Source organism: Notechis scutatus, chromosome 3, assembly GCF_049901735.1.
Source record: "Notechis scutatus isolate UNSWTSFEM ecotype Mainland chromosome 3, rNotScu1.2, whole genome shotgun sequence".
In the NCBI taxonomy this organism is placed as follows: Eukaryota; Metazoa; Chordata; class Lepidosauria; order Squamata; family Elapidae; genus Notechis; species Notechis scutatus.
The window spans coordinates 185656010-185674490 of record NC_142011.1 but is presented as its reverse complement, the minus strand read 5'-3'; the positions used below and the strand labels follow the sequence as shown (position 1 = coordinate 185674490).

At 35.5% G+C, this 18481-nt stretch overlaps 1 protein-coding gene and 1 long non-coding RNA gene across 6 annotated transcripts in view; one reads left to right on the top strand and one right to left on the bottom strand.

The window, feature by feature from the left end:
- The window catches only part of VPS13B (vacuolar protein sorting 13 homolog B), a 319343-nt gene that overhangs the window by 59105 nt on the left and 241757 nt on the right, over positions 1–18481 (bottom strand). For all 5 annotated transcript variants that reach the window (XM_026690439.2, XM_026690425.2, XM_087962041.1 and 2 more), the window contains exons 37-40: positions 17863–18065; positions 16182–16386; positions 15745–15929; positions 897–1093 (exon numbers count right to left, since the gene is read on the bottom strand). In XM_026690439.2, coding sequence (XP_026546224.2) covers positions 897–1093; positions 15745–15929; positions 16182–16386; positions 17863–18065 — 790 coding nt within the window. The remainder of the gene's footprint in view (positions 1–896; positions 1094–15744; positions 15930–16181; positions 16387–17862; positions 18066–18481) is intronic.
- LOC148131523 (uncharacterized) lies at positions 17219–18040 on the top strand. The gene is made up of 2 exons (XR_015748990.1): positions 17219–17347; positions 17861–18040. It is a non-coding gene; the product is annotated as an uncharacterized LOC148131523 (long non-coding RNA).

The following is an 18481-nucleotide window of genomic DNA, read 5'->3' as shown; positions in this document are numbered from 1 at the left end:
AATGTGGTCATTATTAAACACTATTAATTTGGAATAATTATTTCAATAACAGCATTATAATAAGAATATATCATGTTCCATTTAAGTGAAACCAACTCTTCTTAGACAATATTCTCCAAATCTGTGCCTGAATTGTTTTCTAGGGCATTAATGCTAGTCATCTAATAAAAAATGGTGAGAGAGTAAGGCATTCTTAAAATGTTGGACTAGAGTCAAGAAAGAATAGATTCTATTCTCACTTAGCCATGAATTCAATTTTTACAGATGAGCTCAAATGAACCTGTGTCAATTATTATCTGTTTGACTGAATTAACTTCATCAGATTGCTGAGGGGACACAATGTAATAGAAATAAATTCCTCACTTTGAACACAAACATAAATTTACAAACATTCATTTCTATTTTATTATTTGAATTCAATATATTGTAGTCAATCCTGATAATTTCTTTGAAACTTGGCCAAGTAAATACAGTGGGCTATGTACTGGACTTATCTCAACAAAACACAATTAAATATAACTGTAGCGTAGGATTCAGAGGTAATACCATGATTTATTTTTTAAAAAAAATCTCTTTGTGATCATGCCAGAGAAAGATAGGCGGAGACTTCTTGGACCCAAGATTTACCTAGACTTCTTTATATCATGACCAACCAAGTTATCTCGTGGAAGGCTTGGATAATTTTAGCATTCTTCCAGGTCTGCAAATCTAGAGCTGTGTAATGTGGTGTTTCACTCATCTATTTCAGTAAGATTTCTTTCAGCAAATAATGAATTGTTTGAAGAGTCATGTGTTCTTGCCTGTTTCAGTGTTTTAGCTTTTGGTTAAAAAAAAAAAACAGCACGCTCTGTCTTGGTGAAATAAATTATGTTTCATAATCAACACTATATATTTACCTTTGGTCATCCCCTGAATTCTGGTTGCTGTTCAGAACAATTCTCCAAAGATCTGACGCTACAAACTCTTTCGGATCACTCATTAAGTTGATGCTTGGCAGGGTCAACTCACAAACTTTGCTTTCTGATAAGCTGAACTCTCTGAAAGCAACAAATAACTTCTGGAGCTCATCCCAGTATTCCAAACTGCAGGGGATCTGTAACAATTGCAAATCTTAGTTGTCTGGCATTTCTTGACAAAGTCAAAGACATTTATTTGCAGTGTAATATACAATTGCGTTATTTGTCTGTCCCTCCCCATCGAGAGAGAGAGAAAGAGAGAGATTCTTTCTGTTTATGCATCCATGCATCCATCCATAAATATACGCATACATAATGTTTATCTGTCACTCTGTCCATCGATCCCACTGAGATCCCAAAGGACTCTTGGCCGTTCACACTGATAAAAGATATAATGACACAATCCACAATCAAATTAAAATTGAAATATATGTTTCAAGTCCCAACAAGAATCAGTCTTTAAATCTCAGCCAAGATGACATCACAATCTAAATACCCTCTGGAAGAACTTTATTTTGAGCTGTTTCTGGAAAGCAATAAAGATGGAAGTCAACCACATCTCCACTGGGATGCCGTTCCAAAGGACCAGTGCTGCCACTGAGAAGCGGTACTTTGTCAACCATCTTAATATATTTTAAAAGGTTTAATATTAATACAATTTATACCAATATTTATCTCACTGGGATTAGAAAATATTTCTTACCACACAAAGGTAATATTAACTACCATACAATGTATACACATTTCTCTAAATTATGCAAAGTAAAATGCAAGAAGATATTACTATAATTATTAAAAAAAAACCAAGTGTGTTCTTATTTAGAATACATTTACTTAGATTTTGAATTGGCTTTTTTAAAATGCCATTTTCACATATACCAAAAACTAAGACAGAAATCAGTATTTCCCAGGGCACATCTGTAATAGATCAGGAAATATTTTGGAGAACAATTATCTTCTTGGAAGCTTTTCGTGCAGGGTGTGACTCAGTTTAGGATAGGATATCCACCTCATCTCAGTCATAAGAGAAACCAACCATAAAAAAAGTTCTTATCTAGATCAGCTTGTTAACCTTTAAACCACCAATTGCTGTATTTAGGTGGCAAGTCTGATTTGTCACTGCTGCTCCTTAAAACTGCTGATAAAGAGAAATGTGTGACCCATACCAAGTTCTAAAATTCTTCTTCTTCTTCTTCTTTACTTAACAGCTTTCCATAGAAATATAAAAGGAGAGGTAATAAAGCACAGCATGAAATCCCAGGCTATGACTTCATTAATACAAGCAGTTTCTACTGACAACAGACAAGTTTGGTTTTGCCTCCAGTTTTACATGGTCCCCTAATCTGATGGAGAATATCTTCTGATATGGGATTTTAACCCAACTCTGAGTATAGGTAGTCCTCGAGTTATGATCACAATTGAGCCCAATATTTATGTTGCTAAGTGAAACATTTGTTACGTGAGTTCCACTCCATTGTATGACTTTTCTTGGCACAGTTGTTAAGTGAATCATTGCATTTATTAAGTTAGTCACATGGTTGTTAAGTGAATCTGGCTTCCCCATTGACTTTGCTTGTTAGAAGGTCGCAAAAGAGGATCACGTCACCCTGGGACACTGCAACCGTCATAAATATGAACCAGTTGCCAAGATCAAGTGAGGTACTAATACCACTATAAAGCCTTAGTGAGACCACACCTAGAGTACTGCATCCAGTTTTGGTCAGCACACTATAAAAAAGATGTCGAGACTCTAGAAAAAGTACAGAGAAGAGCAACAAGGATGATTAGGGGACTGGAGACTAAAACATGCGAAGAACGGTCACAGGAACTGGGCATGGCTAGTCTAGGGAAGAGAAGGACCAGGGGAGACATGATAGTGGTCTTCCAATATTTGAGGGGCTGCCACAGGGAGGAAGGGGTCAAGTTATTTTCTAAAGCGCCTGTAGGCCAGTCAAGGAATAATGGATGGAAACTGAACAAAAAGAGATTTAACCTGGAAATAAGGAGAAACTTTCTGACAGTGAGAACAATCAACCAATGGAACAGCTTGCCCTCAGAAGTTGTGGGAGCGCCATCACTTGAGACTTTCAAGAAGAGATTGGACTGCCATTTGTCAGAAATGGTGTAGGGTCTCCCGCTTGGGCGGGGGATTGGACTAGATGACCTACAAGGTCCCTTCCAACTCTGATTATCTGTTATCTGTTATCTGAATTTTGATCATGTAACCATGGGGATGCTGCAATGGCCATAAGTGTGAAAAACAGACATAAGTCACTTTCCCCCCCAGAGCCATTGTAACTGTGAACGGCCACTAAATGAACAGTTGTTAAGTCAATGACTACCTGTAATCCATGTATATGATTTTCTGCGAATGCAGCTTTAAGTATCATACAAAGCAATTGAATATCGTTTTCTGAATTTCCGCTATGGCCTGCCAGAATAATTTAATAGATAAATATAATATGACAATCTGAGGGAGCACAACCCGTGAGTGTACACAACATATCTAAGAGTATATCATTTAATCTTCACTTTCCAACTCTGAGAATCCCCAGAAACTCATCAGAGTTAGATGAATGCTGGCACCAGTGGAATTAATCTGTTTAGTGGAATAGGGGGTGAACTTCGATTTCTTTCCCCAATTGTCCTACTTTATTTTGCCTATTTATTAAGAAAATTTATATGGCTACCCTACCCAATCATGGTGATTCTAGGTGGCTTACAGAGATAAAACCTCAAATATAAAATCCAATAACCCCAACAACAACAACAATCGAACAAACCACTTTATGAGTTCTGTATTACTCTGGGGTCCACAGAACCACTGGCAAACCATGTCTTTAGGTCCATATCTATGTACTCCAACATAATTATTGTATGGTAGGAAATAATTTAAGTGATTTCATTTTTAGGCAATGTCGTGATTTGGAACACCCTCTTAATCTCTTGAAGCCATTTTATTACACACCAGGAACTAGCTATATAATCACTGACAAGTTTGAGTTAATTATTTAAAGATGCTAGTTTTTACATTGGTTGATAAGAAGCTAGGCAGCAAAAGAAAGCAGGACTTTTAGCTATAATCCTTCATTTTAATATATGCAATACCGAAAAGCCTGTTAATATCAGCAAGCACACAGAATACAGGAAAAACTGAATTCGTGTTTAAAAATGCATTCTTTTATGTTTCTCACTGAGTAACTGCTTACCGAATGCTAGGTCTTGGGAAGCAAAAAAACAAACAAACAAACTACCTAATATGAAATATGAAAAAGGCAGTTATAATGCAGCATATAAATGCCTAGGAAGAGACAAAATCTCACCAAAATGCACAGGTTTATAGCAACAGAGATCTCTATGAATTGAATTTGGGAATTTACATCATGTATTTCTATGGATACCACATTATTTATTCTTTTGGGTGGATAGGTTATGACTAGTGGCCCAGCTTGATAATTTTAAAGGAAGATGAATGCTGTATGCAGTAGCAGCTGCCAAAAATAATAAGTCTAAAACTTGAATATCAAGTATATTATACAAAATGACTCATGGGCAGGGGAAGTGAGATTATTAGGTGCCATTGAGAGTCCCATAAGAAAAATAAAATTGTATTCCTTTTGTCTTGAAAAATAAGATTAACAGTCTTCCTACATGTCAAATAATACTTATTCCAGAAATATTGCTGCTTTCATTTCTGCAACATGAACATTGGTTTCAATTTTGCTGAGACTAGTATTTCATAAGAAGTCGTAACACAGCAGCTTTCTTCATTTGAATACTATGACCGTTGGCTTGTTTGTTTATCTGTATGTAGTCTATCTTCATTTTTTTTTACAAATAACTTGTGACAGCAAACATATCCTTCTCCTATTTTTCCTACAACAACAACCTGTAAAGCGGTTGAGAGAGTGAGTGACTGGCCCAAGATCACCCAGCTGGCTTTCATGGCTAAGGCGGGACTAGGGCTCACAGTATCAGGCTTTCTAGCCTGTTGCCTTAACCACAAGGCCAAATTGACTGTCTTCCAAGGCTGGCACAAGCTGAAAGTGGCACAGGTTGAAAGGCAACAGTGATAATCATTTGGACTTTATCTCAAGCAAACTAAATAGTCATCCAATAGCATCAAATCATATTTCTCCAATTCTCCAACCAGGAAACCCACATGAGAAATCCTTGATTTGATCCAAGATAAGAGTTCTGATTAGAAAAATAGATTAGTTGTGGAACATTCCTATCCCTTACAAAAACATAATGCTCAGAATAACATGTGGCAATCACAATAATTTTCAATTGTCTGCTTTTTAAATTCCAACTCTCCCCATAGTTTCTTTTTACAGTACTGTTCTACTTTACCACAGCCTATGATACCATTATTACTGTTCATTCATTCTCTTCACATCAACAGTCAGGATCCTTATTTCAGGTAAGGTTGATCAAAGGCTGCTCTTGGTTTGTCATGATTTTATGTAGTGATACTTTTGCCCAATCTTCTAACAATTAAGCTGGAACCCTCACTTTTTTCCTTACCCAATTTCCTTCCTGGCTATTCAGATATGCAGTTTACTATACCTAATAAAGCATCTACTGAATCCAAAATTGAGATTTTTGTTGTTCTATAAATCTGCCAATTCTTAATGCATCTGTTTTGGTGCTCTTTGGAATGCTCTTGGCTATCAAGCAAAGAGCTCATAACTGGTGAGATACAACTTCATAAGGTTTTTGCAATGAACACTTAGGAAACTTTAAATAAAGAGGAATTTCTGGACTGGGAGAGCTATTTTAAAAATGGAACAGCCTGCTTCCTGAGGTCATGGTTCTCCATCATTTTAAGTTTTCAAGAAAAAAATGGACAGCCATTTATCTGGATGGTACGAAGGTACTGCACTGGGCAAGAAAGTGATTAGATGACCTCTAAAGTCCCTGTATTTCTGTGTTGTACATTTTATAAGTAAAATAATACATAGTAGAATTTTTCCATTTTTTTTAAAGTTTAGGGGTCCTTAATCCAGAATAAAAAAAATTAGCATCTGGTTGCTCATTCAGGACCTGGAGAGTATAATATCTGAGCATATTCTGGTTTTGTTTTTTTTAATGCTTTTGTAACCCTGCAACATTTGACATTTTAGAGGACAACCTGAATGCATTTTAATTCTCTACAGACAATTGGAAATTTGTTTCTTCTTCATTTATTTCTCTTCTTGTTCCTTTCAAGGTTTATTATATCTTTTCACATGTTCTACCCTCTCACTTTTCACCCACAATAGAGTTTTCCTTGATTTGCACAGCTGACAAACCTTGACATTTACCTATTTATGCTGCCATTGCATTCTTTTTTATTTTTCTGGTAAAGTATTCAGAATTAAAATGTTCCCAGGGGATTATATAATTAAGTTGCTTTCTCTTTTGTACTCTGACCTATAAAATATCTTTTCAGGGATGAATATTTTAACAGTTCTCCTTGGAAGCTTTTTTTCCTTTTGAAAAAACATAATGTTTTCTCATGATTGCATTCTATGAACATCACAAGTTCAACAAGATATGAGTAATCCAAGGCAAAGCAGAACATGTTTCAGACAGTAATTAATTTGTGAAACAAGAGGTATTGGATGCATGATTGCATGGAAATTAGCCCTTTAATTTGAAAGTTTTATATGGTAACCTTGAATATGTATTATTACATATTAAAAATGTAATAATATTAAACCTCGGTGGTGCAGTGGTTAGAGAGTAGTACTGCAAGCTACTTCTACTGCAATTTGGCAGATCGAATCCCATCAGGCTCAAGCTTGACTCAGCTTTCCATCCTTCTGAGGTGGGTAAAATGAGGACCCAAATTGTTGGGGGCAACATGCTGACTCTAGAGAGGGCTATAAAGCTCTATGAAGCAGCGTATGTCTAAGTGCTATTGCTATGTATGCTTGCAGATTTGAAAAAAGGAGAAAGAGAAACCTGTACTTAATATGTGAAAAATTCTCTTTCTAGGTCACGATGGTAAATAGCTGGAAAAAAATGCTAGAATCCAGTAAAGGAACTACATGTAAAAGTTGGCACTAACATGCATTATTTTGCTTTGGTTATAAAGTGAATCCATCCAATAAATGACATGGTTTAATTTTGCAGACTAAAGATATTTTGAATATAGGCTGTGCAGAGAATTACCTTGCTCAATGGCAGGTCATTTCAATACTTTATAGTGGTATTTTAGTTTACCTTGACATTGAGACCCAACCTCAGTTAATTTTCAGAAGCCTTGGATAGCTTTTCTATCTTTTAGTGGGGGAACATGAATCAAGGTCTGGAAGCTTTTTACATTTTTATAGACTTACGAGAATGACATACAGTAGGCAGATAGAGGATTTTTATGGAAAGGCAATTTTGGGTAATTTTATAAATTCTTTATTATAAGTATTACGTTGTCATAAAGAGGAGGGGGTAAACTTATTTTCCAAAGGGACTGGAGGACAGGACAAGAAACAATGGATGGAAACTAATAAAGGAGAGAAGCAACCTGGAATTAAGGAAATACTTACTAACAGTAAGGACAATTAACAGCTTGCTGCCATAAGTTGTGGGTGCTTCATCACTGATTTGATGACAGGATGGTACCAAAGTATTGTGGTTTACTTATGTACAATTACCAGAAAGATTTAAGGTAGATAAAATATTTTTTAAAACAACTTTGGTTTAATAGTCAGATAGAACAATGGGAGTATATGTAGTCGAAAGGGCTGAAATTATATTATAATTTTAAAGATAATTTTATAAAATTAAATATAGTTGGCATATTTTACCAGAGAACTGTCTAGAATGTAAAAGGTTATTCAAATTTATTTTGGAAATGGGAACAACAAGAAGGGACTTTTTATCATGCTTGGGGGATATGTAAAAAGGCAGAAAGTTTTGGATTCAAATACATACATTAATTCAGAATATTTTAAAGATTAATATATACAGTTTAAACCATAGCCTTTTTCTTTTGGGGCTGATTGATAAATAGTTGGAAAAATATAATGGAACTTTGTTTTTATACATAGTAACTATAGTGAGATTTTATATGCGCAGAGGTGGAAAATCTGACATTACCCACAATGGAGGAATGGATGGTGTTGATGGAACTGAAATGATCAAATTGGCACTTTTGATTGTAGAAAAGATATCTAAGTATATGGTTGACTGGAGACACTTTGTAGACTTTTTGAAAGAAACAGAAAAAGACAAATGTATGACCTATGGTTTTGATTATTAAAAAAGAGATTATAGAAAATTGGAAATCTTGACCTATTCACAGAGGAAGCGGTAAGTTCATTTTTATAACTGCTGTAAAGAAAATCAGAAGCTATTTCTTCATAACTCCTTTTTTGCTTTTCTTTACTTTCAACTTTGTTCCCTCTTTTTCTTCTCTGTTCTTTTTGGCTTACTCCATATATTAGTTTCTTTTAGTTTTTTTCTGTAACTCTTTTTAATAATGTTATATAGAAAAGAAAGATGGAAGAATAAAGCCTGTTGAATAAGAGCCTTTCATTTAAAGTACCCAAGTGAAGAGGAAATTGATTCTGGTTATGAAAATTTAGAAATTGTTAGCACATCTAGAGTGATATCAGCCACCCACTGAACAGATAGTAGTGATGACAGATATCTCCCAATCATTGGTAGTCTTCAAGCTATTTTGTAAGGTCTTATTGCTACTGCAACTAATATAGATAGGAAGAAAGGCTTTTTAATAAATTCCTTCTGTGTCTCTCATATGATCATTGTTTGTGAAGCAAAACACAATGTCCTTGGTTACAAGGTTTAGCTGAAAATTCCAAAGTATTTCTCTCTCCACATAAGAATCTGGAGACATTATGAATAAATAAATTATTTATTTCTTGGCTAACTTCTGTAACTTTACCACATGCCTTGCAAAACTGTTTCTTTAGGCATTATACCAATTATAAATATTCAGAATACATACCTTTTAAAATAGTGAATTGAAACAAAAACAACAACAACACCAGAAGCAATATACTCTCCATCGAGTTAGAGACACTGAAACTACAGGTAGTCTTTGACTTACAACCACAATGGAGTTCAAAAATTATCTTGCTAAGCAAGACAGTTGTTAAACGAGTTGTGCATGATTTTATGACCTTTTTGCCACAGATGTTAAGCAAATCATTGTAGTTGTTAAATGAACCATGCAGTCATTCAATGAATCTGGCTTCCCCCATTGATTATGCTTGTCGGAAGCCAGTTAGAAAGGTTACAAATGGTGATCACATGACCTGGGACAGTACAACTGTCATAACACATGCCAATTGTCAAGCACCCAAATTTTGATCATGATACCATGGGGAATTCTGCAATGATCATAAGTGTGAAAACCGATTATGTCCCTTTTTTCCCGACATATCCATATAATTTTGTTGGAAACAGGTTTAATTCTGAAGTTCTTTATCTTAGATAAGTTGGCTTTAGATCTAAGGAACAAGCCCCAAGTCTTATCTTACCTCCACTGTTGGCTACCCTTACTTCACTGCTGCTTTTAACCTCGCCAGAAACAGTAACTTACTAGGAACTCCTGTTCGCATCAATTTGAAGCTAATAAGCCTTCTAATCATGTAAACAATTACTACCAACCTGCCTTCAATTGAGGACCTGTATACTGCACAAGTCAAAAAGAGGGCAGTGAAAATATTTACAGACCCCTCACATCCTGGATATAAACTGTTTCAACTCCTTCCCTCAAAATGACGCTATAGAGCATTACACACCAGAACATCTAGACACAAGAACATTTTCCCCCCGAAAGCCATCACTCTGCTAAACAAATAATTCCCTCAACACTGTTCAACTATTTACAAAGTCTGTACTACTATTACTATTAATCTTCCTTACCATCTATTAATCTTACCATCCCCTCCCACTTGTGACTGTATGACTGTAACTTTGTCGCTTGCATCCTTACAATTTATATGGACTGTTTCCTAGTATGATTTGATTGCTTATTGTACCCTATGACTATCATTAAGTGTTGCACCTTATGATTCTTGACTCTTGATGAATGTATCTTTTCTTTTATGTATAATGAGAATATTTGCGCCAAGACAAATTCCTTGTGTGTCCAATCACACTTGGCCAATGAAGAATTCTATATTTTTTTCTATAAAGGTGGTAACTCCATAACAGGGCTACGCCCTCTTGTATCGTTGGTCATTCCACCAGTTCAGACGAAGCTAATAGTAAACAATAGCCTAATCAAAGAACCATCAAGATCACACACACCCAACACTGACAGAGCAAGACACAAGTATATAAAAAGAGAGCAATTCCCACTCCTTTGGTTGTGACAATGTTACCCAGTTGGGTAATGAAATGTCTGCAAGAAAACAACCCCAGAAGGCAACGCCACATTCAACCATGAGCTACAAATATTATCTTCTATTGTATAAATTATTATTATTAATTCAATGTCCTGTAGTGATTTTTTTTCTTACACAGAAATAAATCAAATTAAAAAATACTTTTTATTCCATGTTGCTGCATTTAAATTTTCTTTATTATCCAGCAGATAATATATAGTGTACATATTTTACCAATACTTGGACAGATATGATTTTTATTAAAACCTATGGAATGCTCAGTTATATAGCTGAAATGTCAAGAAAATCCAAGTTTGCTTGAAAAAAAAGCTTTTTTAAAAAACGTATCTCTCTGCCTTTTAGATTACTTTGGAATGAGGCTCTTATATACATCTTCAACTAATAGAAGCCATAAAAAAAAAACTTTTGTAATATTGGAACCAGTTGAGAAACCACAAGTATTCAAATGCAGGAAATCATGATTTTATAACATTTTAATGTGATCTCCTCTTGGGAAACAAAGTTAGCCAAGCCTTATTTCTGTACAGGAAATATTCACTGTATATTTGTAGTATGGGGCACAGCTGCACGTTTTTCACCTGTAATGCCCACTGGTATTGTGGCTTATTGCATTGCATCAAAATTGCTTTCCTGTCCGGAAAGCCCTCTAAGTACAAACAAGATTCTGAGCTGAGGTTTTATTTTCCCCTTGGTATCAGAATATGGTAATTCAAGAGGCATGAGAAATAATTTTAACCTTTAGGAAGAAATACATAACATTCCTTTATTTTTAGAAAAAACATGTGGCCAGCTTATCTTATCAATTCATCAAGCTACTAGGTTTAGAGCAAATGCAGGTGTGCTGAATAGATCTGTGAATTAAAATGTGTCACAAAACCTGCATGAAGTCTCACTAAAAGGGGGAAGGGAAATTACATGAACAACTAAACGTACATTAAAAGCAGACTCTCAAAACGCACAGAATCAGAGGGAAAAGAAAATGCATTGCCCATAAAGTGCGTACATATATATGGAAATAAAGTCATACAAAACCAGTATCATTAGGAGAAAAGCCACCAGGTTTTTTTTTTACTATGTGTCTATCCACAAGCTATCTTAAAACTCCAACAGCAACAATAGAAAACAAGGAATACTTTCAAGAATTCTGGCTCTAATATTTATCTGGCTTTGCATTTTATTGCAGTAAAGCCACTATACCATTGTATACGAAACTACCCATGTGAATCAGATCATCAAGACATCTAGCCCAATATTTGCCATTTTAATTCCCCACATTACTACCTGAGATTTATAATGGAGTTGTGTACATGTCAAACACATACGAGAGAGAGAGAGAGAGAGAGAGAGAGAGAGAGAGAGAGAGAGGGAGGGAGGGAGGGAGGGAGGGAGGGAGGGAGGGAGGGAGGGAGGGAGGGAGGGAGGAGGGAGGGAGCTCAAAACTCATATCTTGACTACTCTTGTTTTTATATACACAACTCATTTCCATTTTGTGGTTTCCTCTAGATGGGTTTGGAATATAAATATATAATAAAGTCTAAGTAAAAAAGAAATATTTTATTCCATACTTTATATTAAACAAGGAAGACGCCACCCTCAATTCCAATGGGCAAATTGATCTAAGGTTTAGCTTCCCCCCACAGAAATAGTCACTGATGTATATGTATCTATGGTAGGACCTGCAAAAGATATTCCAGGGAAGGTCAAAGAACATATGGTATCTTGGATATGTGAAGGTGGTCCTAGACCCAAGCTTTGTAAGAACAAAACTAGAACCTTGTTTTGAACCCAGAAAGAAGCAATGACCCAACAAAGGATATTGGGGCATTTGCCGGAAATATCATTCATCTCCTCTGCTAATAGATTCTTAGCCAAGTGCAAATTTTAGACTGTCTTTAATTAATTAATCTGTTCAATTTCTCATAACCCAAGCCTGTCTTCACAAGCTACTATACAAAAAGGAAATCGTTAATAATCCAATTTGGAGCTTTCAAGTGTCACCATCACCAAGTCTTTCTTCTACAGGAATAAGTGTACCTGGTTCATTGGGAGAAATTAATAAAAATATCCTCCACAAAGATATAGCACTAAGACTAACCTGATAGTCAGGATAAAGTATGAGTTATATTTCCTTGAAAACAAGAGACAGTTGTCATTCTTTACAGATATTAAAATAAAACATTTAAAAAATCAGTGGCATCTACTTTTAATAAACCAAAATAAATCTCTACCACTAATTCTTATTACTTCCAGACAGAACAATTAATCAGCGGAACAACTTGTCTCCAGAAGTTATCAGTGCTCCAACACTGGAAGTTTTTAAAAAGAGATTGGACAATCATTTGTCTGAAATGGATAGTATTTCCTGCCTGAGTAGACCAAGGTTCCTTCCAACTCTGTTATTCTGTATTTCTGTATTATACAATGATCCTCCAATTTAGCATTATTTTGCAAGTGCAGGAATTCCAACATTCAATTACTGCCTTATTGGTTTCTAAGCCAATTGTTCAGATTAACATCCAACCCTGAATTTTTGCAGAAAACATTTAGGATCTACAGGACTTATTGCTAAATCCAGTGCAAAAGAATACAAAGCTGTACTAATTCCATTTCCCAATTACAGGCAATGAAGACTTTTAAACTAGGGAAGAATTCCTTCCTTCCTGATAACTGTGGTAGACTTTTTATGGTTTTCTTTGCTAATACCAAGAACTTAAATCATTGCATGTCATACACAAATTATTTGGATTTCCAAAATACTTGCTTCTGAAATGTGAGAAATGACTCAAACATCAATAAAATGTGTGGTTTTCCAAAACGTTCTTTTCCCAGGCTCTCAATTGCCAACTCAACACTGTAATCTCAATGGAAAATGTAAAACAAAAAGTCACAAGTGAGCACAAAATGAAGTATTCTCTCTGAAAAGAAAAAATATGAATGCCTCTGATGTGCCTCGTAATTGTTCTCTCATGGATTACTGTGTCAAATATTTCTTAAGTTCAACGTTATGACTCGTAACAAATTTCAAGACAATTGCCCCAAAGCCTATATTTTCTTTAGGCCCTATTTTAGGGACTGCTGATTCATGTAGCACTCCTTAAAATAGTGCCTAAAGAAAATATAGGCTTTGGGGCAATTATCTTGAAATTAGTCACAAATTATATACTATATATCAGACGTGTGAAACTCAAGTCCTGCAGCCCAGATCGCCCCCCCTCGGGGTGCTTAGATCTGGACCATGGGGCCATCCTGGAAACAGCAAAGGTCCGGCCCACGGTGCCTCTGCCAGTGAAAACGGAGCTCAGGAGGTCATGCGCACGCCCCCAGATCCATATTTGCTGGCAGAGGATTGCAGGAGGCCATCATGGCCAAAAATGGAGCTCGTGAAGGCCACACACTGCCTCCCTGGAGCTCAGACTTTGCTGGCAGAGGGCTTCAGGAGACCATCACGGCCAAAAGCCCGTTTTCTCTGGCAGAGCACTCGGGCCACAGAAACCCCCCGACATGAGTGACATTAAGCTGGCCACACCCACCCTGGCCATGCCCCCCCTCCAGGTCAAACACAACCCTGATATGGCCCTCAATAAAATTGAGTTTGACATCCCTGCTATATATATAAAATATTTATATAATGTGTGTGTGTGTACATACACTCACATATTTTAGTTCAGAAATATTTCATGTAACTAGACAATGTGCATATACTATTTCTTTTTACATTTTCTAAACAAATGTAAATTATATTACATTGGCCTCCAAGAATCCAATATAGCTTTCCTGTCTCAATCAATCCTAGGTGGTTATGAGTCGATGCTCTTTTTTGAATGATACAGGTTATTGTGGGAGAGGGAAGAGAAGGGAGAGGTAGAACTCCTCCCAGGTAGAAACTACTTATTATACATGTTGCATATTCCTTCTTTTCATTTTGTATTTATAAAGTGCCAAAAATGCAATTATGGCACACAAAAAACCAAAATCAAACAAATTTCCTGCATTTCAAACTATTTATTTCTGAAGTTTGATTTCCCCTAAACTTCAATGAAACCTGTTATAAATGGTTACTTGCTTAAGAATTATAGGACGAAACGTATTTTTCAAAATAATGTGAGCAAAAATAGCACTGTATATTAAATTTATGTTCTATGTTTCCTCTAACAAGTTCAAACTTGTGAATGTGATTCAGCTGCTCATGCTTATATTCACCAGGAATTCAATAAGGTAAGCAAAAGTTAAGGCTGAAAGTTCACTCAGAACTTTGTGGCTGTCGTTTGAATTAGTCCTCATTCAATGCTTTAACTACAACACTGAACGTTCTTGCTTTTTATACTCTGTACAGGTAGTTACTTGACTTATGACGACAATTTGAAGTAGAATTCGCTAAGAGATGCGATGATAAAGTACAACTGCATCACTTAGCAACAGGCATCCCTGTAGTTCATATTGCTGTTGTTAATTGAATCCCATGGTTGTTAGGTGAGGAAACTTCCACAACCAAACCAACAGGGAAGCCCACTGGAAGTTGCAAGTTTCAGGCAGCTCATAAGCAGGCCAACCTAGGCAGCTCACAAGAGGGCCAGAAGGCAAACAAGTGGCTGCTGCTGGGAGTGCATGGGTGTGAAGGAGCTGTGGTCAGGCTTGAGAAAGATATGCAAGTATACAAGGAAGTGTGACAATGTTCCATAAGGGCAGTGGTGGTATTCTACCGGTTTGACCTGGTTCCGCCAAGCTGGCAGAGGTGATGAGCAGCAGAGACCAAACCGGTTCTCTCCGATGCTTGTGTTGGGCCCACCCACCCGCCTGGCCTCTCATACTAACCTTTATGTCCTGCTTTTGAAGCACAGCTGCTTTGTGCGGCATAGCAATTGCCGTGCGGCAGCTAGTGAAGTGTCAGGGAGAGTGCAGGATTGCAGGAGATGACTCAAAACGCTTCTGCGCCTGCGCAAAGTATGGGTTTGGTGTGTGCGCCCACCAAGCCATGCCCAGTTTTTCATTCAGTTGTTGTATAATCACTGAATAAGTAATTGCTGAACAAGGACTATCTGTAGTTAGTTATTTCTAAGATTTCTATGTGGTTCCATTCCAGATTAGCTCTAATTTACTTACAAGACAAAGCAACACACTACAAATATTACAAAAACATAGAAAAAAACACAATATGATATTAAATATCAATTTTCTTTCTAATATTACCTGTGCAAAGTACCATATATATTTCTTTTTTCAGATTTACTGAAATCAAAGATAGGAATTTATTTGAAGTCTGGTGACATACAAATTTAATACATGAACGCTAACAAATAGAGACTCCATAATTTATGAAGTGCCACCGTTTGTTTTTTTATAATTCAGGAATGTATTTTAATTTTTTAAACTAATTCCCCATTGGCCTTCTGAAAGTTGTTTTCCAAATGAATAAAGATGCTACCAACCTGAAGTACATCTCCAAGATCTGCAGTGCTAATATCTGGATCTTCAGTGGTGTTAAAAGGAACTGGGGTGATTCTCACAAGGGTGAGTACTCTGGGCTCTGGATATCTCCATAACATCATTCCCGGATCATCCTCAGTTTCATTGCAAAACACAACTTCATAGGCACCTGGTAGTTTTTGTGTATCTATAAAATTGAGGTGAAATGGAGGAAGAAGAATATTTTACCCAAAGAATGTCCGAGTCTATGTGAACAATGAAGTTAAAATAAATTAAAAGAAGAAAAAAATAAAATGAAATCCAAATTTTAAAAGCACCACAAACTTAAAAACAAACAAAAACAAATGTCTTTCTTAATTTGTTAAAAAAATATCTAAAGAAAAGTATTATTCAGTACTCCAGACTAGTACAAAGTTACTCCATAATTACTGTGTTATACCTGCATCTTGTATATACTGGAATAGGCCTGTTCGTAGATCATCTGAAGTATGTTCTGTTTTAGAAATCTGGTTTTCCATTGAAAATTGTACTGGATATATCTGATTGGCCAATTGTCCTTCTATCTTGTCTTCTTGAACAAGGTAAGTTTGCAGAAGTTCATTAAGAAGAACTAAGCAGTTCAAATGTTCTTGCCCCCAAAAAACCTTGTAACGAGAAAAATCATAGTGAGCAACTTGAAAAAAATTAAATACTTTATATCCACTTCTCTCTGGTAACTTGTCTTAGACAGTTTATTTGACCTTTTTAGATTTAAAAATTCAGATCCTGGTCCTGAAGGCAGAAGGCATTTATAGAAGTAAAAAAAAATATTACTGCAAATATCTTGAAGCGGATTTATTTTAATTATAGAGAAAAGTATAAGAGCTCTTAATAGTGGCATGCAAGAAATTTGTTTTTGTCTTTCCTTTCAATAAACAAATGATCAAGTATATTTTGACTCATTTGTTTAATTGTGTTCTCTTTATCTAGTTTCAGGATTTGTTTTAAAACATATCGATCAGAAATACTGAAAATTTAAGAGTTCACAAACTTTAAAGCACTACTGTAGATGGTTAATTTTATATCACCTACATACTTTAGTATGTCCTTTCCTATCTTTGTTTTCTACATATTATTTCGATTTCAACTCAGGTATCTCCAGTCAGTCTGGGGATTAGATTGGAGAATTATGGGATTATATACACGGTTAACAACATTATGCATCTATTCCAACAAGCAAACTAGGAAAGGAAAACACCGGAACTATCTATCAGAAAAACAAAATTGTCTAACAACAGTTCGTTTCTTCAAGTCTTCATTTCTCTCCCAAGACAGACTTCTCAAGTCATATGGCACAGAGTGTTTACATACAGCTATAGTTAAGTAATGATACAAACTGCTAATCCAATGGGTTTATATCTTTCAAATCAGCTAACCCATGTCATTCTGCAGCTAATTTTAGAGGAAGGAGCTGCAGACTGAACTGTGTAATAAAATCTCAAAGACCAGAAGGTTCTGTTCTTCAGTGGAAAGGCTCCTTCTGTAGGGTGGCACGCTTACCAATAGCCATTTTGGAATTTTTAAAGAGAGAAAAATCTGGAATTGTGACTATGATATCAAGGAGTAGTAAGTATCTGCATTTACGATTAATATGCTCTTTTTTGTGCACTCTAATTGCAAACAATTTTAGGACTCCATCTCGGCTAAAAGTAGAATATAAACAGTGTCATTGGGAGAATATGCTACCAGTGTCTGCCATATAACTATTCTGGTTTTATTTTCAAATGATCTGAAGTTATTACATAGAAGGAATATAAAATTATATATAATAAGCAATACTGTGAAGTCATTTCCTTTGAATGTTTTTAAAACAGTTGAAATTCAGATTATGAGACTGAAATTTATTTAGAGCTGTGGGAAAAAAATGATACACATTATATATTCTGCTCTGAAAAGGATCTTGTTAATAAGTCATCAAATATTTCTAAGGCACAGAGAACTATGTCATTTCCACATATTAAGACAAAATACACCGGATCTAAGATTTCCTTAAATCTGAAGTATTTTCTCTAACGCAGCAAAACTTTTTATTATCCATTCTCATTCTGTCCACAATTTCAAATTATTTTGTACATACAGACCTGGATCAGTCCACCTCTTATATCAATGCAGACTTTTGGAGTAACCAGTTCGGAACCAGGATTCCCGCTATGCTTACACCACTTAGCTTCTATGGTGACAGAGCAGCACATAGGTCCAACCAGAGTCCTACTTTTCTCCTGAAGACTTGTCTTTATAAGGAAATCACTGATGTCAAGGGTAAGTGATGATTTATTAATTATACCTAAAATATGCGTAAAAAACTACCATTAATTATGCATAAAGTATATGTTGCTTTTCCTTTTCAAGAGATAAAATACTTACTTTTTAAGGAATAACAAGTATGTACAAATCATATATATTTAATGCTTTTACAACTAAAACATTACTATTATTTTTTTCGCCAGTCAATTATAATTTTTTCATAGAAGCATTAACTGATAGTATCAATATGTAAAAAGGAAGTTCTTTTAATAAATTGCATTTTTTATACTAAAGAGACGTTCATGGAATATACAGCAAATAATTTGGCAAAATGTGAATTTGCATTTTAATTAATAAATGAATTTAAACTGCTATCTTGTCTATTAAGTTTTTACCATGATAAACATAATTATTATATGAGAAAATGAAAGTATCAATGATGAAATATGAGAATGC